This window comes from Chlorocebus sabaeus, chromosome 17 (assembly GCF_047675955.1).
Source record: "Chlorocebus sabaeus isolate Y175 chromosome 17, mChlSab1.0.hap1, whole genome shotgun sequence".
In the NCBI taxonomy this organism is placed as follows: Eukaryota; Metazoa; Chordata; class Mammalia; order Primates; family Cercopithecidae; genus Chlorocebus; species Chlorocebus sabaeus.
Genome location: NC_132920.1, coordinates 7,274,173 through 7,296,283, shown reverse-complemented (window position 1 = coordinate 7,296,283; position 22,111 = coordinate 7,274,173). Strand labels below are relative to the sequence as shown.

Below are 22,111 nucleotides of genomic sequence, written 5' to 3'. Positions count from 1 at the left end.
CAAAAAAACAACAAAAACCAGAAATTCTATGTGAGCCACAATGCTCGCATCTATTTACTAGCTGGCCCTTTCAAGAGTCTGCAGACCCCTGCCGTATAGATGAGTAAATCACGGTAAGAGTCTCCTTCAAGCCAGAGTAATCAATCTTGAGTAAAAAGGATTTCAAAGCCTTCTCTAACAAACAGAAGGCAGTGAATTTAAAGGCTGTTCTTGTTCCTCTCTGAAACTAGAGCAGCCAAATATTTGTATGCAATTTCTAAGGATACCAACCAATAACTCCTTGTGGCTCAGGCAGGCCCTCTAGCCCCCATGGGGTGAGACAGTATTATAAACTAGCCAAACTCAACTATACTTTAGGGTCCACCTTCAATGAAGTGGCTGGGGTCACACTAGAAACCTAAGGTTAATATAAACAAAACCACCTGGGAAGACTACAGGACTAAAAGCCAAATCACAACCATTGCAACTACAGAAGAATGAAAAGGCACTAGTTTCCATTCCTTCTCTACTGCACAGGTAAGCAAAGAGGGGAAGTCAGCTGGCTGAGTATGGGTCTCCAGGTACAGAACTGCACTTCTGCAAAGTTGGTAGTCAGACAAGTAAGGGGCATAGGAAGAAGTAACAAACTAAATGGCTTAAGAACAAAACAAGGAAAGAGAAATGATAAATGTATACACAACCATGTATTTTACACAGACAGCTGAAGACTCAAGCTGTGTACTCTATCATTCAAAATTAATTTTGAAAGAGAAAAAGAATGTCCTGCCAAAAATAACCCTAAACTTATGTAGGGTCTTTGAAACTTAAGGTTATCTCATTTTTCTGAGGTGAACCATACTTTGTTTCCAATTACAGAAATAAATCACAAAATAAACTAGAAGACAATGAAGACACAGCCCCCGACCCTGCTTCTGTCTGACGGTGGAATTCAGAACATGTGTTTGTGTATATGGGGGCGGGGGTGGGGGTGGAGAGGAGTGATAGGTGGCAGAGGCAAATGTTTTGACTCTTTTTATCACTTTCTTCACACCAAAAATCTGGGCCAAGGCTAATATTCAATCACATTCTTCTGAATGTGGGAAAATTAGGGGCCAATTTTTCCCCATTCTTGAATAGAAAGAATAAAACAAGCCTAATTTCTAAACAAAGGATTCCTAATTGGAAATTTGAAGAAATTATCTGCCCCTCTCTCTTTTACACCCACACTTTCTGCTTTGTGGCAGATACCCTACCTATCTTCTGGGAAAGCTCACAAGATTCCTGCGGACCTTTTCTAAAAGATTGCTGGTCTGATAATCTCTCCAAGAAGGGAAAGCATTGCATGGTGGCTCTGCAAGGCCACTGAAGGACTACGACCCTAATTCATCCAATAGTCCTATAAAAGCAAAATATGTCTCTAAACTCGAAACTATAAAAAGGAGTAATTGTATATAGGACTAATTTTAGGTAGCATTAGCATTAAGCCAAAAGGATAAAAGCAAACTACAATTCAAAGATAAAAGAAATGCTAATTAAAAAGAAGAGTTTGCAACACATTTAAATTGTACCTGTTCTACAGTTGCTCTGTCTGCCTTATCTTTGATGCGATACCTAACCAAAAACAAACACATATAGTTGACACATTCAAAATTCAGTGAGAAGCCAAAATAAAAAGCTTCTAAATATAATTTCATGAAAATTCCTAAGTAAATAGTTTCTTTAAATAACAGATTTTATGATATGATTGTATATTTCTCACTACTCAGTGAAACTTTCTTCATTTCCCCTGAATATGCAAAATTCAATTCTGTATTTTGGCAAAAGGAGTACGTATGCAGTAAAAAGAAAAATCTATTCCTATTTCAGAAGCATCAAAGAGCCGCCTGGGTAAAGTGAACAATGCTGAAAAAGAGAAAACATTGAGTATATTTATACTGTCCTTCAAATCTTTAATGATTCTATTAGCACGAATTAAAGTCTTGTCTTCTTTTCTTTAAAGAGACAGCATCTCACTATGTTGCCCAGGCTAGACAGACTCCTTGGCTCAAGTATTCTTCCTGCCTCAGCCTCCACATAGAGTTAGTAATTTACAAGGTTTTCTCTTTAGAGTCATTTTCTAAGAAGACACAAGTTTTTGTTTGTTTGTTTGTTTGTTTTGAGATGGAGTCCTGCTCTGTTGCCCAGGCTGAAGTGCACTGGCGCAATCTTGGCTCACTGCAAGCTCCATCTCCCGGGTTCACGCCATTCTCCTGCCCCAGCTTCCTGAGCAGCTGGGACTACTGGTGCCCGCCACCACGCCCAGCTAATTTTTCATATTTTTAGTAGAGACGGGGTTTCACGTTGTTAGCCAGGATGGTCTCGATCTCCTGACCTTGTGATCCATCCACCTCGGCCTCCCAAAGCGCTGGGATTACAGGCGTGAGCTACTGCACCCGGCAGTTTTTTTATTTTTTGAAAATAATTTCAAGACAGTCTTCAAATGCAGACTCTGATTTGCTTCTGCTCATACACTGAGTGACTCCACCTAGCACACTAACCTAAACTAATAAAGGTTTAAACACAAAGATTCAAACAGATACCAGTGAAATAACAAATGACTATGGAGTATCTCAAAAAGCTGATACCTCTTGGACATAGCAATAAATCGGAAGGAAGTTGGCTTTTAAGTTCAATTCTCATAGTTAGTTGTATGATCTTAGTGTCTTTTTCTATAATATAGTGTTAACACTTTAGAGTTAGTAGCATATAAGAGAAGTGAGCCAGATCTTAAATAATTGGCTTTGAGAACAGAAGTGTAAACAGAAACAGTTCTCAGTTATATCATTAGTTCATAGTCTTCCCTTAAATTTTTAAAAATACTTCATGGGAAAGAATAATTCTTAATAAATTTTAAGGGAACATTTTTGCACATTTTACTTTAAACCAAAATCTACAAACACTGTTCCCCTCATGAGAACACATTTGTAAATGTCATGAGATTATAGTTTTACTATGTATTTCTTAAAATTCATTAATTTTTATTTTATGTATTTATTTTTGAGATGGAGTCTCGCTCTGTGGCCCACGCTGGAGTGCAATGGCACAATCTTGGCTCATTGCAACCTCCACCTCCCAGGTTCAAGCGATTCTCATGCCTCAGCCTCCCGAGTAGCTGGGATTACAGGCGTGCACCACCACGTCTGACTAATTTTTGTAGAGACATGGTTTCACCATGTTGGCCAGGCTGGTCTCAAACTCCTGGCCTCAAGTGATCCCCCCAGCTCGGCCTTCTGAAGTGATGGGATTACAGGCATGAGCCACCAAACCCAGCCAAGATTCAATATTTTTAATTCACAAAGGCATAGGCTATCCTCATTTAAGCTAAGGAAAACACACACACACACCCCCCAAAATAATGATTGCTTTAAGTATACAAATGAACAACTTCTGTAAACGAATTATGATCAAGGTGCTGCTTAATCTAGACTAGTCCCTATCACCCATGCTTATTATTAAAATATTACTTACATAGCTGCTTCCTTTTGTCTAGACTTTTCGGTGACTTTATTTATGACAGAATCAGTAACATTTAGCTTATCTAAAATACAAGAAACCCACAATGTAAACAATACATAAGACAAAAAGACATTAACAGAGTTGCTGAACAGGGTATTTCTCCCCCTTCCTTCTTTTCTATACGTTCTAAATATTTTATTGTAGACAGAATACAGTTTAGTAATGAAAACAATGTCATGTTTTTAAAAGTAGGCACTAAACTGTGTTTCCTTGATAAGTGTTGTCACTTTCATCACTACAGCTGTAATATTTGAGCCACAGAATTGTAGATGCAGAAATGCTTCAAAAATACTAATGTGCATAATAAATGTTAGACACTTGCTAGTATTTCACATGACTAATATAACTGGCTGAATTTCAAGTTTAATTCTAAAAACTTGTTTCACTTCAAGTTATAAGTCTATGAAGGCAAAGAAGGCCCTAAAATACTTATATTAATTTAGCATGTACTGACAGCTTATACGAGAAACACTGTGCTGGGTTTAGAGTGAAGATCCACAAGAATAGAAAGATGGCCTTCCTTCCTTCCCTCCATCCCTCTCTTGCATTTTCTAAGAAGTGGTGATTCAAATCAACATTCTGATGCCTGGCATTGAACAGGTCACTAAATAATTAACACCTACATAAAAAACCTCTAGTGAAACAAAACGTAACTATATTCAATACCCCAGTATTTTTAACATCCTACTATGAGATAACCCTATTACAAAATCTCAAACAGGCTGGGCGCAGAGGCTCACACCTGTAATCCCAACACTTTGGGAGGCCAAGGCGGGCAGATCACTTGAGCTGCTCAGGTGTTCAAAACCAGCCTGATCAACATGGAGAAACCCCGTCTCTATAGAAAATAGAAATTAGCCAGGTGTGGTGGTGTGCATCTGCAGTCCTAGCTACTTGGGAGGCTAAGGTGGGAGGACTGCCTGAACCCCAGAAATCGAGGTTGCAGTGAGCCAAGATCGTGCCACTGCACTCTAGCCTGGGTGACAGAGTGAGACCCTGTCTCAAAAAACACACCTAAAACAGAACAGATGATAACTTAAATGGGTTTTTGTAACATTACATTCCTATGGCAAGGGGAAAACAACCAAAATGGCATAAGTTTAAGTCTTTTCCTAAGGTTATGTTTTTAAATTACTAAGATTTTAATGTTCTGTAAACACTACTGAGTCAGTAACACTTGAATACCTTCATTTCTTTTCTCTTTTCTTTTTTTTTGAGATGGAGTTTTGCTCTTATTGTCCAGGCTGGAGTGCAATGGCGCAATCTTGGCTCATCGCAACCTCCACCTCCCAGGTTCAAGTGATTCTCCTGCCTCAGCCTCCCAAGTAGCTGGGATTACAGGCATGCGCCACCACGCCCAACTAATTTTGTATTTTCAGTAGAGATAGGGTTTTACTATATTGGTCAGGCTGGTCTCAAACTCCTGACCTCAGGTCATCCACCCACCTCAGCCTCCCAAAGTGCTGGGATTACAGGCGTGAGCCACCCTGGTAAGCCTTCATTTCTTAATCTAATAAAATTACACAACACTTCATGGTTTTAGAAAAATGTCCTCTTAGCCCAGTGATGTATTTTGTAAACTCACCTAAATTAATTTTATTCTCAAATTTCCGTAAGACCTTGTCTGCTGGAGTAGACATTTTGGCTGAACTGCTGTCGGAGGTTTGTCGATTTGCCTAGAAAAGAATTCCAGAGTCTAAGGCACTAGTTGAAATACAAACCTAAGATTCATCATCACATTTCCTTAGTTCATAGTTAGCTATTCAAGCATCAATACTTAGAGGAGTATCTTAAGGAAAGGTAAGAGTCAATCAAATTGGCTCAAAAAATTTTTAAAGAGTTTTTGAAACAGAAGGTTAAAATTAATGACTAAAAGAGTCTGCATAATCCATTTTTTAAACTTCTCTATGATTCCTCTTATTATAAGTAACAGATTAAAATTAAATGTAGTTTTCTAATTTGACTGGTTTATAGACTTAAAATTAGAGAATGTTCATTTACCCCTAAAGTTTATAATAAAGAGCTAAGACCAACATTAAGCTGGTTCAGAATTTCATTTTGGGCCCAATGTCTCAAGAGAGGGAAATATTAAGTACGAGGCTTAGCACTTAGACTGATGCCATGCACAAACTTAAATAATGAAATTGCTCAAAGCTTCATTACGAATCAATGAAGGAGTCACCAAAACAAGACGATATGAAGATGTCAAATCTCTTGTTACTCACAATGTGGTTATTTTAAAATGTATACATTCTGGTCCATGATACAGCCATTTTATTGTTGCTGGTTTTTAGAGATAGAGTCTCGCTCTGTTGCCCAGGCTGGAGTGTTGTGGCATGATCTAGGCTCACTGCAACCTCTGCCTCCTGGGTTCAGGCGATTCTCCACCCTCAGCCTCCCAAGTAGCTGGGATTACAGGTGCCCGCCACCATGCCTGGCTGATTTTTGTGTTTTTAGTAGAGACGGGGTTTCACCATGTTGGCCAGACTGGTCTCAAACTCCTGACCTTTAGGTGATCCCCGCCACTTGGCCTCCCAAAGTGCTGGGATTACAGGTGTGAGCCACTGCACCCAGCCAATACAGCTGTTTCAATAGTCAAAGGAAGACTGTTGGATTAATCTTTATGCTCCAGGAAGATGTACCATGTTAATCCTATGGCCTTACAAACTCCTAACACACTTGGTACTTCCAGTATGAGAAGCAGCTGTACGTGGTTTGGTAACTTGTTTTTTGTACATGGTAAATAATCATAAACATATTCCTATCTCATTAATACAGTCTTCCATTACAACATCTTTTATGGCTGTATAATGCCTCATTGTGCGAATCAGTCCCATAGCAGGTTTAATCTAGTTCAAGGTTGTTTCCAACGTTCCTCTACCATAAACAATCCTGGAGGATCATTCTTGTAACTAGGTCTTGGCACACTTACAGAATTGCTAAGTCGAAGTATTTTGAAGCTTTAAAAGTTTTTATCACGTACCAGCCTATCCTGCAAGTAAGTGCACCTATTTACTCGACCATCAATGATATGTTTTGTCTTTAACAGTTTCATAGGTGAAAAAATGGCATCTCTACAAATTTAATCTGCATTTCTTTAGTTACTAATGGGGCTGAACTTTTTTTTACCATGTTTCTTAACTATTTGTAGTAAACTGCCAATTCGTGCCCTTTCCCATGAAGATTTTAAGCTCACAATCTTATGAAACCTTAAATAACTCTTCTTAAATTTACAGATTCTGGAAAGAATCCACACCCAGGAAATTAACAGAAATATAGAAAGGATGAAAAGTGATAATCAGTAAAGGCTGAGGCTATAGGACAGCATAACACAAAGAAAATCTTTTAGTTATTCAATTTCAGAATCACAAAACAGCCTTTTAAAAAAGAAGACCTAAGCAGACTACATAAAGATGTGCAGGATCCTTTATAAAATACCTGTGGGTTGCTTCCTCCATTCCAGACATAACCCTTAGTGACTTTTCCAACTCCTTCATCCCAGTCCCAATCGTCATCATCATCATAACCATCCTCCTCCTCATCTTCTATTTCACCTTCACCATTCTCATTCACATTGTCTTGAAGGTTTTCAAACAGAATGTCATCCTTCTCTTTGATTGTCTTCAAGTCTCTGTTTTCACTAGAAAAAACAATGTTTTATTATTTCATAACAATATTTCCACATACCCTAACTGATCTCTCATATTTATGATGTAAGATATTAAAATATTGATAAATCTAAAATAGATTATATATTTATATACAATACACCTTCTGATAACCTCCATCTCCTTAAAACCATGTTCTCCTGTTTTCCAGTTCTGTTGCAGTTGTTTGCTCATTCTCCATGCCCAAATCCTACTATTGAAGAGGCACATCAAGTGTTAAATCTGCTTCTGCCTTGGTGAACTTAGAAATTACATTGTTATCTTCTCTGTTGAATACACAACTCAGACCAGTATACCAGACTAAAATGATTCACAGAGCTGCTTTAAGAGAGAGGAAAATCTTTCTGTAAAAGAAGAAAAAAGAGAGAGGGGCAAAAAAGGCTGGTGCAATGGCTCATACCTTTGATCCCAGCTACTTGGGAGGCTGAGGTCATAGGATTGCTTGAGCCCAGGGGTTCACGGCTGCAGTGAGCCATGATTGTACCACTGTACTCCAGCTTGGGCAACCCTGTCTCTAAAAAAAAAATTGTAATTAAAAAAAAAAAAGCTTTCTGACAAAAAATTTGGGAATAAGTCTAAGGCAGCCTTACTTTGAACTCGGTAACACTTTGCAACAAAAGAAGTTACATCAAGATTTGTGTCCCACAAAGAAATCCAAATCAACCCTGTTCATGATGGGAAAAAACGGTGAATACAGGGGCCAGGCACTACAAATGAGTGAAGTAGGCTGCATGATAGAAGCGGGGACTGGCAAACTGGGAGAAGAGATCCAAGGTAAAGGGAGCGCAACTAGTAAGGGCTTTTTTGTTTGTTTGTTTTTTGCCATATTAGAATTCAGGCCTAGTGTTACCAGATCTTAAGTTTTCAAGAGAAGCTATAAGTCGATTTCTGTGTAAAATCTATCCCTTCATTGGCATAGTCAATTTTTACAAATAACTGTGCATACCAAACAAAACATATCTGCAGGCCAAATTCAACAGAGGCCAAATTCAGTTTTTACCTCTCACGTACAGAATAAGGACAGAAACCATAAAAAAGCAGCTGGTAATATGAGATACCACCTGAAAAACATACATAACTTTAAGTAAAGTCAGATTATTAATCCAATTTATTAATTAGCCATGGCTCTGAGGGCTCCCCATGGACATGTGGAGGAAGAGAACAGATAATCATCAAGCACTTGCTATTTACCAGGACTTCATACATATGCTCCATAGATTGATACATAATTGCCTAGAGTGGCATGTTGAAGTTATAACTTTGCCAGATAGCTCTTCATTGTGGGGGAGTGTCTTCTGCATTGTAGGATGTTTAGCAGCATATCTCTGGCCTCTACCTACCAGATGCCACTCATGCACCACCACTCCCAGTTGTGACAAATAAAAACGTCTCCAGAAATTGCCAAAAGTCCCCTGGGTAGAAGTCGGGATGGCAACATCTTCCCTGATGGAAAATCACTGGTGTATCCTTACAATACCCTGGGGTGAATGGTAAATTAGTGTCCTCTCATTACCATTAACTACCCACCAGCTGTGCTGGCTGTGTTTCTTCCGCTGCTTAACTTCTTCCCTAAGGCTTTTTGTACACTTCTCTGTAACCATAAAACTGGAATGCCCTTCCTCTTTCTCTGGCTAACCCCTACTCATCTATCAGATATCAGCTCACTATCACTTGCTCAAGGAAGTCTTCCCTATTTTTCACCCACTTCTCCTTTGCACTACTTACCCACTTCGAATACAAATAGTCTAATTATTTAATAATATCGGTATCCCCTGCTAGGGTGCAAGCTCTGTGTCATTCAGGAGGGTGTTTACCAACGCCTCCCTACCACCTAAGACTAGATCTGACACACAGAAAGCAGTCAACATACATATATTTATTAAAAACATCCCCAATAATTAATAAAATCTACATGTAATGAATCCTTACTGTAAACATAAAGTATAAACTGTTTTCTTGGAATTCCAAAATAACTCCAATATGTTTCATTTTGCTTTTAGGCAGGAGTTATCCTTCATTCCTCTTTCCCCAGACCCCACGTCCAATCTACCACCAAACCCTGCCACTTCTACCTCCAAGACATATCTTCAGGATCTGAGCTCTAGTCCCCACCATCTTTGAATCTGATTACCTTATTACTTTTAAACTGGTCTCTCTGTTCCACTCCCACCCTCCATGAACACCATCTACATAGAAGAATGATTCCTTTCAATCACTAATGTCATTCTTCTGCTAAAATCTCTCCTATGGCTTTCCGTAAGACCCAGATTAATATCTGAACTTTTCGCCATCACTTGTAAGGGTCTCCATGATCTGGCCCCCCTTCTTACTTCTCTATCATCACCTTACCAATCTCCTCAACTACCTCCACTGTGCTCTAGGCACTCTGGCCTCGGGGCCTTTGCTCTTGCTGTCCCTTCTGTGTGAAATGCTGTTCCCTCTGCTCTTGCCAAGATTAGCTCCTCGTCATTCAAATCTGGACTTAACCTTTCCCTACCCATTCAGTCAGCACTTGGTATATTAAACGATTTGCACAGTCTACATCATTATTTGGTTTTTAAATGGTGTGCCCTCTCTTTCACGTAGAAGGTAAAGTTCCATGACAGCAGGAAGTCGGTTCGTCTTGTTCATCACCATCTCCGGCGCCCAGGACAGAACGTGGTACATACCAAGTGCTTAGTATTTGTTGAACGCTAAATGTGGTTAAAGCGCAAAAACCCATGTTTCCTAATCGCTATCCCCAACTCTGCCTTCCAGCGACACTAACCGACCTGAAAACCGCAGACTCCCTTGACAAGCGGCTTTCACTAACTTTCGCGTGAACGGGGAGAAAGACCCGGCGGGGATGCAGAAACAGGCAAAAGGTTTTCAAGAGAGACGCTGAATGATGAACCACTAGTCTCCCTCTAAACTACAAACAAGAATCCACGCCCCAAGGGGGCGGACAAGGTGAGAGCAGTAACCAGAGCCAGGGCACTGTACGGCCGCCTACCTGTCAGAGGAGTCCGCGTCGTCGAACTGCCCGGGGACCACCCGGCTCATAAGAAAACGCCGGTAGTCCATGGCTGGAGGGCGCCGCCGGAGGCCGCCGCTCTGCGCTGGGACAGGAACGGCTCAGACGGATATACCCACGGCCGATCCAACGGCCTCGGCGTGGATCTCCGCCCTGCAAAGCATTCAGAAGCCAACAGTGGCCACCACGTGCGATAGGAAAACGGGACCAACAGATCCACCACCCTGCCACCCGGCCACCCCAACCGGAAGCCCCGCTCCGCCTCGCCCGGAAGTCTGGCTTGAGCGGAAGTCCTGCCCCTGCGCCGGGCTGAGAGTCCGGAGCTCGCTCTGAATGGCGGGTTGTATCGGCTTGTGGGTGTTTTGCGCTCCCGGGCAGGCGTGTTGAGTAGCTGGCCCGGCGAGGCCCGTGCTGGCTGTTTCTTCTCGGAGTTTTGGGTTTTTTCCCCCACTTTGTGTTTACTGCGGCAGGAGGCGCCAGCTAGCCCACAGGCTGTTCGGCTTAGGGGGTCGTACCCTCCTAACTTCACCACTCTCTGGGAAGACAGACCCAAGGCCGTCCCCCGCCTCACCCACAGTGGTTCGGAACTCGCGGGCTGCGCCGGTCCCCGCGGAGATCCCCCGGCGCGGGCGGACGTCACACAGGGGCGTTCCAGCACTCTGGGAGCTCCACTGCGAGTTTGTGAGAGTCCTCGGTGGAGGAGGTTGGAAAGCGTTCTCCCTCCCACAAAACCCGGTGCAGAGGGAGGGAGCGCCAGGTCCGTAGCGTGGGTCCAAGAAACTCTATGGATCCTGGAAGTGAGCACACTTTTGTGTCTTAAAAAGTTTGGTATCTCGTTTTGAGGTGAAAAATGAATGAGATAAGTGCTTTTTAAAAAGGTAAAGTTTGTCGTACAACTGAAAAAGCTTTTAAACAAAATTATAGTTTTTGCCAGTGACGCCCGTGACACCTCTTTTAACTCCTATCCTAAAACAGCTTTAGAATGTCTGGAACATCTATTCAAACATTTGATAAATATGTTAAAAATCCAACATAAACCTGTAAGGACAAATGAAAGATGGAAAAAATAGCCTAACTTTAAATTAAAAAGCGAAACTGGCAGATTGTGCAGTGCCATATGAGGGATGAACAAAGTTGTAGAAATGTAATCGGAAGTGCTGGGTTGACAAGAAAACTTAAGAAACAAGTCCTTTGAGCTGTTTTGCATTGAGAAAACAAAGCAAGAGTTTTTCAGATCTCGGCACAATCCAGGCAGCATTATTTGAAAGACAAGGGAAAGGTGAACGTGAAGTTGGGCCTTTCACTGATCCTGACTAGTCTGCTTGGCTTTTTTGTCTTTTACCGAGTGATGACATAGGTTTGAAAACTAATTTTCAGTAAACCATTCAGACATTCAATAGAAGAATCCAGGCAGATGAGTAATGACTATAAATTGAGAGAACTTGATAGAAATAAATCATTAGAATGCAGGTTTTATTCAGTCAATGTTTGCTGTGTAGACAGCACCGGTCCATTTGCAGTAGGGGATATTGGAAAGCCGTAAGTCTACTCCTCTTAAGACATTTATGATCTGTAAATACAAACACTAACACCCTTGAAACAGTGGTGAAGCTCTAAAACAGTAAACGAAATCACCAAGTACTGAATTGTAAGATAGAGATTTAGAGGCTGAAGACATTGAAGCAATTTTGAAAATAGATAAATGGGTAGACCGGAAGGTTTTAGGAGAGAAGCACATGCCAGGGCAGATGACTGAAGCTTAATTCGTAAGGAACATTATCTGTTTGCAGGGAAATGAGCCTGATCTGAGTAGAGCAGGGGAGTACTGGGCAGGTAATGCCACTCCAGGCTGTGGATGGCCTGGAAGGATAAGAAGAATTTATAGACTCAATGTGAGTGGCCATCCTTTCCACTCAGCCCCAGAGAGGCCTGAGTAAGTCAGGAGAATGTGGACCAGTGTGGCAACATGGGATGGAAAGAAAGCACAGGTTACTGAAAGACTTTTTTCTTTTTTTGAGACAGAGTCTCGCTCTGTCACCCAGGCTGGAGTGCACTGGCATCATCTCAGCTCACTGCAAGCTCCGCCTCCCGGGTTCACGCCATTCTCCTGCCTCAGCCTCCCGAGTAGCTGGAAATACAGGCGCCCGCCACCACGCCCGGCTAATTTTTTTTTTTTTTTTTTTTTTTTTTTTTTTGTATTTTTAGTAGAGACGGAGTTTCACTGTGTTAGCCAGGATGATCTCGATCTCCTGACCTTGTGATCCGCCCGCCTTGGTCTCCCAAAGTACTGGGATTACAGGCGTGAGCCACCACGCCTGGCCCTGAAAGCCTTTTTTAAAGGAGACATGGACGAGACTTGGTATCTGAATAGCCATGGATGGTGAGGTAGAGGGATGCCACGACAACTCTAATTTGCAAACACAGGTACCTGAGGGAATAGGCGCAGTATGGGAAAATGAGGAGGGAAAACTGAGTTACAATGCTGTATTTGACTTGGTAGTGAGGTGTTCAAATGGCAGGTATCAAGTAAATAGAAATCCAGCATTTTGTGGAAACTAATAGGTCTCTGATAATATTTTGTAAATATCCTTTGATTAAATAACATAGCGATCCCTTCGCCTTCTAGGTCCAAAGCCGCCTAGGGAATTATTGGATAGTAGCCAATACTATTTGTTTTTCTCCAAGTCAGCATTTACTACCATATCAAATTATGGTATACTCAGACTAAAATTTTTAATTTTTCTAATAACTTGACAAATGACATTTCAAACAAGGGCAATGAACTTTGCTACTTAATGAGAAGAAGAATAGGGAAAAAGCTTTTTGTTTGCACCTACTAATAGACACAATTTTTTTTTTAAAGAAGCCTTCCATTATTCAACAGTTATGAACAAGGACTATCAAATATTTTGGCCATCACCTTCAGATCCTGTACGTTTTGAAGTGGATACTTCTCATGAAAAAGTAGAAAGCATATCAGAATCGGATACCATGAATGTCAGCAATCTTTCTCAAGGCATAATGCTTTCAGATTCTCCCATCTGTATGGAAACCACCAGTACCACTTGTGACTTGCCTCAGGTGTGCATTGCTTATAAGTTCCGGGAGGCTCAGATGTATTCAGAATTCAATTTCTTCAAAAATATAAGGAACAATAAAACAATCTTCAGTGGACACAGAAAGGAAGGGAATACAGGGTCTGGTTTTCCCAGTTTCACTAGCGTAAGATACATTTTGACCAGCCTGGGCAACATGGTGAGACCCCATCTCTGCTAAAACTATAAAAATTAGCCAGGCATGGAAGCGAGCACCTGTAATCCCAGTTACTCTGAAGGCTGAGACAGGAGAATCACTGGAACCCGGGAGGTAGAGGTTACAGTGAGCCAAGATCGCGCCATTGCACTCCAGCCTGGGCAAGAGAGCAAGGTACATTTTTACACAGCGTTAAAACTGATCCTTTCTAGCCTCATGAAGTCCCAGGAGTGCAGCCAGGGGACATGACCACAACAATTCAGGCACAGAGGCAGGACAAGAGCCCAAGGAACCTGGCTTGTAGTCTAATGCATCTTCCACTTATGTCAGTATGCAAATAATTCAGTTGTCATTCATAATGACATTGACAGCACCCTGCATGTAAATGACAACTTTCCTATCTTCATGAAAATGCCTAGCTCCTTTTATTACAAAATAAAAGATTGTAATGTCCCAATATCTTCATGAATGTTGTTCTAAATATTTGATAGTCAGTGACATCTGATTCCACTAAATAGGAATTTATAAAAATATGTCACAGATATATGCCTGTTTTATATATCTTCAGTGTTAAAAGACTAGAATAACAACCATCTTAATGCTGTTTAGACTAGATTTAATTAACATCAAAGAATTATCAATACATAAATATGCTATCATGTATCCCTAAGTTTATAGTCACATGATTTGACTTACCAAAAATCCAAAATATTAAAGTAGCAAGCTATTTGTTACATTGTTGTTTAATATTGGGACTCTGTTAGCATAGTTTTACTAAAAGGGAACCAAATATATGCTGGGGAAAGATACCAGAAAGCACATTCTATCTGTGTAATGAAATATTCTAATAGCAGAATTACATAACAATGTGGAAATACCTTTAGAAGAAGCTTATGATGTTTGCTTGAAGTATTAATGCCTTTTTTATTAATACAGAATGAAATAAAGAATTTTGAAAGGGAAAATGAGTATGAATCCACACTTTGTGAAGATGCTTATGGCACACTAGACAATTTGTTAAATGGTAAGTATCTATTTGTTAGCAATATGCAAAAGAGAGAAACATTTTTTTGTGTGTTCTGTGATAATAACAATAGCCAGGTATTGTGCTAAGCACTTTATATATATCTTCACACTTAATCCACAATCTTATTGAAATAAGGCTTTTAAAAAATTGAAATAAGGGCTGTTTTTATCTTCATTTTACAGATAAGGAAAATAAGACTCAGAGAGTAACTTGCCCAGGATTGTGTAGCTTTAAATGAATGAGCCACGATCAAGTCCCAGTCTCAGACACAAAAATTTTCTACTATACAAGTATCTTTAAATGTGTATTGAGGTTGGGTGTGGTAGATCATACCTATAATCCCAGTGCTTTGGAAAGCCAAGGTGGGAGGATTGCTTGAGCTAGGAAGTCCACGGCTGTTATGAGCTATGTTCATGTCACTGCACTCCAGTGGGCAACAGAAGGAGAACCTGTCTCTTAAAAAAAAAAAAAAAGAAAAAGGGCCAGGCACAGTGGCTCACGCCTGTAATCCCAGCACTTTGGGAGGCCTAGGCAAGTGGATCACCTGAAGTCAGGAGTTCAAGATCAGCCTGACCAACGTGGAGAAACCCCGTCTCTACTAAAAATACAAAATTAGCTGGGCATAGTGGTGCATGCCTGTAATCCCAGCTACTCGGGAGGCTGAGGCAGGAGACTCCCTTGAACCCAGGAGGTGGAGGTTGCAGTGAGCTGAGATCGCGCCATTGCGCTCCAGCCTAGGCAACAAGAGCGAAACTCCATCTCAAACAAAACAAAACAAAACAAAAAGCAACAGGTACAGTGGCTCACACCTGTAATCTCAGCTCTTTGGGGGATCAAGGCAGAAGGATTGCTTGAGTTCACTAGTTTGAGATCAGATTGGGCAACATGACCCCGCCTCTACTAAAAATACAAAAACTTAGCCAGGCGTCATAGTCCTAGCCACTTTGGAGGCCTAGATGGGAGAATTACCTGAGCCCAGGAGGCTGAGACTGCAGTGAGCTGAGATCACGCCACTGCACTGCAGCAGGGACAACCACAGTGAGACCCTCAAAAAAAAAAAAAAAAAAGAAAGAGAACTGTGTGTTGATGTAACTCCAAATCTGTTATTCTAATCCTAAATTGATACATGAAAGCTATTTGGGATTTAATAATCTAATGAGATATTTTGATCATGTTTTTGGTTTTGTTTTTGAAATGGATCTCACTGTGCTGCCCAGGCTGGTCTCAAATTCCTGGGCTCAAGTGAGTCTCCTGCCTTGGTGTCCCAAAGTATTGGGATTACAGGTGTGAGCCACCACACTGGAACCTACACTGATCATGTTTATTAAAGCAAATCTAAATGCTGTATACAAATGTCTTTATTTTTAATACTTGTAAGTAATACTAAAATGAAAAGATTTGACAAGGCTTATTGAAATTTTGGAATTTAATACCTGCAGGTATGAGAAAAATAAGTACTGCCGAGGTGGGCGGATCACGAGGTCAGGAGATCGAGACCATCCTGGCTAACATGGTGAAACTCTGTCTCTACTAAAAATACAATAAATTAGCCGGGCATGGTGGTAAGCATCTGTAGTCCCAGCTACTAGGGAGGCTGAGGCAGGAGAATGGCGTGAACCCAGGAGGCAGAGCTTGCAGTGAGCCGAGATGGTACCACTGCACTCCAGCCTGGGCAACAGAGCGAGACTCCGTCTCAAAAAAAAAAAAGAAAGAAAGAAAGAAAGAAAAATAAGTGCTATAAGCATTAGAAAGGAAGAGAAGTAATGAAGTAATTATCATTATTTGCAAATACGTACTTTTCTACATAGAAAAGTCATAAGTACCTACAGATGAGCTATTAAAACTAATAAGAAAGTTTAGAAGAAAGCTAGATATAAAATTAATATTAAAAAACCAATAGCATTCCAATGTACTAGAAACAACAGATGTAAAACAGTAATTCTTAAAAACTTACTATTATCAGTAGCAGCACAAACTAAGGTACCTAAGAATAAATCTAACAAAAAGTGTAAGATTTCCATTAAAAAATATTATAAAACTTTCCTGGAGGCCATAATAAATAATTAAATGTTTCATGTTCAGATTGTAAAGATGTCAGTTTTCCTGAAGTCTATTAATTAATGCAATTTCGTGTATCCTACCTTAATCCTAACATTCCCATTCAGAAGTGAAAAAGTTAAAAGAACACCCAACACAATTTTGAAAAAGAAGATGTGGAGACTTATCCTGCTAGATTACAAGAGTTATTAGTTATAGTGATTATAATGATGTATTATAGGCAGAAGGGTAACAAACCAGTGGAATAAATAACAGACAAAGTAGACCCATTTATGTATGAGGACACGTGGTATTTGATAGAGGTGTCATTATAAACCAGTGGGGGAGTTCATTTGGTTGTGCTGGAACAGTTGGCTCTCTCAATGTAGGAAATGATTAGAACCTTACCTCACACCAAATACAAAATAAAGTGCACATGGATAAAGGCCTACATGTGAACTGCAAAGTTCTAACTTATAAAAGAAGTGTAAAAAATGCTGTATTAGTCTGTTTTCACCCTGCCATAAAGAACTACCCGAGACTGGGTAATTTATAAAGAAAAGAGGTTTAATTGGATCACAGTTCCACATGCCTTGGGAGGCCTCAGGAAACAGAATCATGGCAGAAGACAAACAGGAAGCAAGGCATGTCTTAAATGATGACAGGAGGGGCAGGGGAACTGCCAAACACTTTAAAACCATCAGATCTTGTGAGAACTCACTGTCGCAAGAACAGCATGGGGAAAACCGTCCCCATGATTTAATTGCCTCCCACTAGGTCCCTCCCTCAACACATGAGGATTACAATTGGAGATGAGATTTGGGTGGGAACACAGAGCCAAACCATATCAAATGCCTTTGTGACAACAGAAAATATTTCTTTTTCTTTTCTTTTTTTTTTTTTTTTTGAGATGGAGTCTTGCTCTGTCACCCAGGCTGGAGTACAGTGGAGCGATCTCGGCTAACTGCAACCTCCACCTTCCGGGTTCAAACTATTCTCCTGCCTCAGCCTCCTGAGTAATGAGACTACAGGCGCCTGCCACTATGTCTGGCTAATTTTTTTGTATTTTTGTAGAAACAGGGTTTCACCATGTTGGCCAGGCTGGTCTTGAACCTGTGACCTTCTGATTTGCCTGCCTCAACCTCCCAAGGTGCTGGGATTACAGGCATGAGCCACCGCGCTCCGCCTAAGATTTCTTAAGACATGAGAAATGCAGGGTCAGGCACGGTAGCTCATGCCTGTAATCCCAGCACTTTGGGAGGCTGAGGCAAATGGATCAGGAGGTCAGGAGTTCAAACCCAGCCTGGCCAATATGGTGAAACCCCGCTTCTACTAAAAATACAAAAATTAGCTGGGCATAATGCGCGTGCCAGTAGTCCCAGCTACTTGGAAGGGTGAAACAGGAGAATCACTTGAATCCAGGAGGCGAAAGTTGCAGTTAACTGAGATCTCGCCACTGACTTCAACCTGGGTGATAGAGACTCCATCTCACAAAAAAGACATGAGAATTGCAATCCATAATCGATGCATTGACTACATTAAGAAAATGTCTGCATGGCCAAAGTATAATAAAGTAAAAAGCATGGACTGAAGATACATGCAATATATATAATTGACAAAAGATTTGGTATCTAAACTACAAGTCACTTAGAAAAAGGCACATAACGGCTGGGCGCGGTGGCTCATGCCTGTAATCCCAGCACTTTGGGAGGCCAAGATGGGTGGATCACGAGATCAGGAGATCAAGACCATCCTGGCTAATACGGTGAAAACCCGTCTCTACTAAAAATACAAAAATTAGCCGCGTGTGGTGGTGGGCACCTGTAGTCCCAGCTACTCGGGAGGCTGAGAAAGGAGAATGGTGTGAACCCGGGAGGCAGAGCTTGCAGTGAGACGAGATAGCGCCACTGCACTCCAGCCTGGGTGACAGAGCGAGACTCTGTCTCAAAAAAAAAAAAAAAAGAAAAAGTCACATAACTCAGGCCGGGCATGGTGGCTCACACCTGTAATCCCAGCACTTTGGGAGGCCGAGGTGGGCAGGTCACATGAGGTCAGGAGTTCAAGACCAGCCTGGCCAACATGGTGGAATCCCATCTCTACTAAAAATACAAAAATTAGCCGGGCATGGTGGTGCATGCTTGTAATCCCAGCTACTTGGGAGGCTGAGGCATGAGAATCGCCTGAACCCAGGAGGTGGAGGTCGCAATGAGCCGAGATCGTGCCATAGCACTCCTGCCTGGGTGACAGAGACTCGAAAAACAAAATCACATAATAGAAAAACAGGCAAAGTATATGTATTAGTAGTTTGCTAGGGCTGCCATAACAAAACACCACAAACTGGGTTGTATAAACAACAGAAATGAATTTTCTCATTCTTAGAGGCTGGCAGTCCAAGATCAAGGTGCCAGCACGGTTGCTTTCTCCTGAGGCCTCTCTCCCTGGCTTGCAGATGGCCAGCATCTTGCAGTGTCTCACATGAACTTTTGTCTTTGTGTGTACGCCTTCCTGCTGTCTCTTCCTCCTCTTACAAGGACACTGGTCATACTGGATTAGGGCCTACCCTTGTGACCTCTTTTAAGCTCAATTACCTTTTTAAAGGCCATATCTACAAGTAAGAGTCATATTTTAAGGTACTGGGGATTAGAGCTTCAGCATATGAATTTTAGGGGCACACAATTGAGCCCATAACAGTATACAACAAGCAGATCACAGAAAAGGAAACCTGTAAGACCATTAAATACATGAAAGGATGTACGTTAAGAAGATCACAGTAAAATACCATTTCATACATATGAATTTGACATGTTTTGGAGGGATGTGTAGAGCAAAGGAACCCTGAGGCTACTGGTAGAAGCATAAATTGGTACAAACACTTTGGAGAGTAATTTTGCAATATCTAGTAAAGTTGAAGATATGTATTTTCTATAATCCAGCAATTTCACTTCGAGGTGTATCCTCAGAGCCTAGACAAAAATTTTTACGTTGGCATAGAAGGAAACATGTTCACTGCAATACTGTTTTTAAGGGCAAAATTAGAAGCAACTTAAATAGCCAACAAGAAAGGAATAAAGCGTAATCTTTCAGTATAATGAACTACATATGTATGTATTTATATGGCTAAGCCTCGAAAGCAAAATTTTGTGTGAAATAAGGACTTTTTTTTTTTTGAGACGGAGTCTTGCACTGTCACCCAGGCTGGAGTGCAGTGGCATGATCTCGGCTTAATGCAACCTCCGTCTCCCAGGTTCAAGTGGTTCTCCTGCCTGAGCCTCCTGAGTAGCTGGGATTACAGGCGTGCACCACCATGCCCTGCTAATTTTTGTATTTTTAGTAGAGACGGGTTTCACCATGTTGGCCAGGCTGATCTCGAACTCCTGACCTCAGGTGATCCACCCACCTCAGCCTCCCAAAGTGCTAAGATTACAGGTATAAACCACTGCGTCCAAGACTTTTATATGGATATAGATATAGTGATATGCTATTTATGTAAAATATAAAAGCACATAAAACAATACTATATATTAATCATTCACCTAAAGTGTTGCAGGGTATTTTGGAGTTTGAGGGAAACGTGACACTGGACATCTATCAGACCCCCACAATCTGTTAGCTGTAGTTTTCACTATAAACCCATATTATAGTCCTTCCTGTGATATCTTATTTGTAAAGGTAGGTTTTTGGAGGTTGCTGTAATAAAAAGCAAGTCCTGCATGAAAATCATTGTGGAATAGGAAGTGAGAGTGGTGGTCTCCAATCTCATTCCACGGTTTGAGGTGCTGTACCTAACAGTGTACATCCAAGTAGTAAAGTGTGGTTGTTTAAGAATAAAATATTATATTTTTCTTTTAGTTTATGTTTATTTTCAAACAGCTAATAACTTAGGACAAATACTAGTTTGAACTTAATTATTTACTAAACGGAACTTAAATATTCGTTTGGTCCAGAGGTACTGTGAAAAAAAGTACTGAGACATTAAGGGTGTCACAAAATGAAGAAATCTGGGAACTTTATTCTTTGGGAATGATTATGTTGATAACGATTATGTTGATTCTTATTTGCTTCTGATTTTAAAAAACATTACACCTGCATAATTTGTCATATTGAAAAATAGTACAGCATAGCATTTAGAAGTAGTAGTCTAGAATCTCAGCAGCACTGCTTAGCAGCTCTGTGACCTTAGACAAGTGACTTTAACATCTCTTGTACTTCAGTTTCCTTATCTGTAAAATAGGGATAATAACAGTACTGACATCAAGGGATTTTTGTGAGATTAAGCAAGTTTATATGTGTTTTCTATTATACTATCCCTGTCCTTTTGAAAGATTTTGTAATTTAAAACATCTTAAAATTACAGTACAACAAAATAATTTTGAAGATATCTTGAAATTTATTGTAATTGTATTTGACCAGAATTACATATAACAAACTTTTTTGTAGCAGTCATGTGGGGACTTCTTTCCCCCATGTAAAGTTTTGTTTTGTTTGCTAGCATAAAACCATGCTAAAATTCACACAGTAAATAAGGTTGAAATAATACTTAATTTGTAAGTGGCTACAGCAGTTTATTTGATAAATGTAAATATAACTGTTACCATCCAAGTTCATGGTCTACTCGTTTTTATTTCCTTCATTCTCTTTCTTATGAGACAACAACATTGAAAATTACTCAAAGAACGTACTAACTCAGCCAGTTGACACCATCAGCATATCTTCCTTGAGACAATTTGACACCGTTTGCAAATTTCACTGTGTAGAAGCATTTGATGATGAAATGACAGAGAAACCAGAATTTCAAAGTCAAGTGTATAATTATGCAAAAGACAACAATATAAAGCAAGACTCATTTAAGGAAGAAAATCCAATGGAAACTAGTGTTTCTGCAAGTACAGACCAACTTGGTAACGAGTATTTTAGACAGCCTCCTCCTAGAAGCCCGCCTCTAATCCACTGCAGTGGAGAGACCCTGAAATTTCCAGAAAAATCACTGGCTAAAAGTACTGCCAAAGAATCTGCCCTCAACCCTAGCCAACCTCCAAGCTTCTTGTGTAAGGAAAGTGTACACAATAATATTGTAAAACCATTTATAAAGAGAATAGTTCTAACCTAGTTCATCTGAGAGTTAATTATAAAGCAGAGGAAGTACGATTGTGATGGTCAGTAAAGCCTGTGGAGTATTAAAGGATTCGTTAAAAAAAATTATATGTATATATAAAATCTGAGACTTTTCTAAGTAGTGCTAAATCACCTAGTTAGCATGAGGGACTTTGCTTCTCCGGGGAAAATGCATTCTGAGATCTTAGCCAATTCAGAAATAAATTTTTTTGGTAAAGAAAAATAATCCTCAAGTCCATACTTGAGGATTAGCTCTACCAAATGGTAATTTCTCTAAGGCTCAGGACTCTGTCTTACCCTCTTATGCACCACAGCGTCTATGGTTCCTTGAATGTAATAAGCTTTTTTTACTATTTTTTTTTCATCGAAAGCAAGTGTATTAGAGAAGTAAAGAAACAAAAGAATGGCTGCCGTGTAGACAGAGCAGCCTGAATATAATAAGCTTTTATATTTGTTGGATCAAACTGG

At 40.4% G+C, this 22,111-nt stretch overlaps 2 protein-coding genes across 2 annotated transcripts in view; one reads left to right on the top strand and one right to left on the bottom strand.

Moving 5' to 3' along the window:
• Positions 1-10,488, bottom strand: part of RIOK1 (RIO kinase 1) — a 28,381-nt gene extending 17,893 nt beyond the window's left edge. The window contains exons 1-5 of the mRNA XM_007973771.3: positions 10,195-10,488; positions 6,973-7,174; positions 5,120-5,210; positions 3,487-3,556; positions 1,548-1,590 (exon numbers count right to left, since the gene is read on the bottom strand). Of these exons, the coding sequence (XP_007971962.3) occupies positions 1,548-1,590; positions 3,487-3,556; positions 5,120-5,210; positions 6,973-7,174; positions 10,195-10,265 (477 nt within the window). The 5' untranslated portion in view covers positions 10,266-10,488. The remainder of the gene's footprint in view (positions 1-1,547; positions 1,591-3,486; positions 3,557-5,119; positions 5,211-6,972; positions 7,175-10,194) is intronic.
• A 511-nt stretch (positions 10,489-10,999) lies between these two features.
• Positions 11,000-22,111, top strand: part of CAGE1 (cancer antigen 1) — a 60,189-nt gene continuing 49,077 nt past the window's right edge. Inside the window, exons 1-4 of the mRNA XM_038005718.2 lie at positions 11,000-11,012; positions 13,079-13,296; positions 14,404-14,491; positions 21,178-21,587. Of these exons, the coding sequence (XP_037861646.2) occupies positions 11,000-11,012; positions 13,079-13,296; positions 14,404-14,491; positions 21,178-21,587 (729 nt within the window). The remainder of the gene's footprint in view (positions 11,013-13,078; positions 13,297-14,403; positions 14,492-21,177; positions 21,588-22,111) is intronic.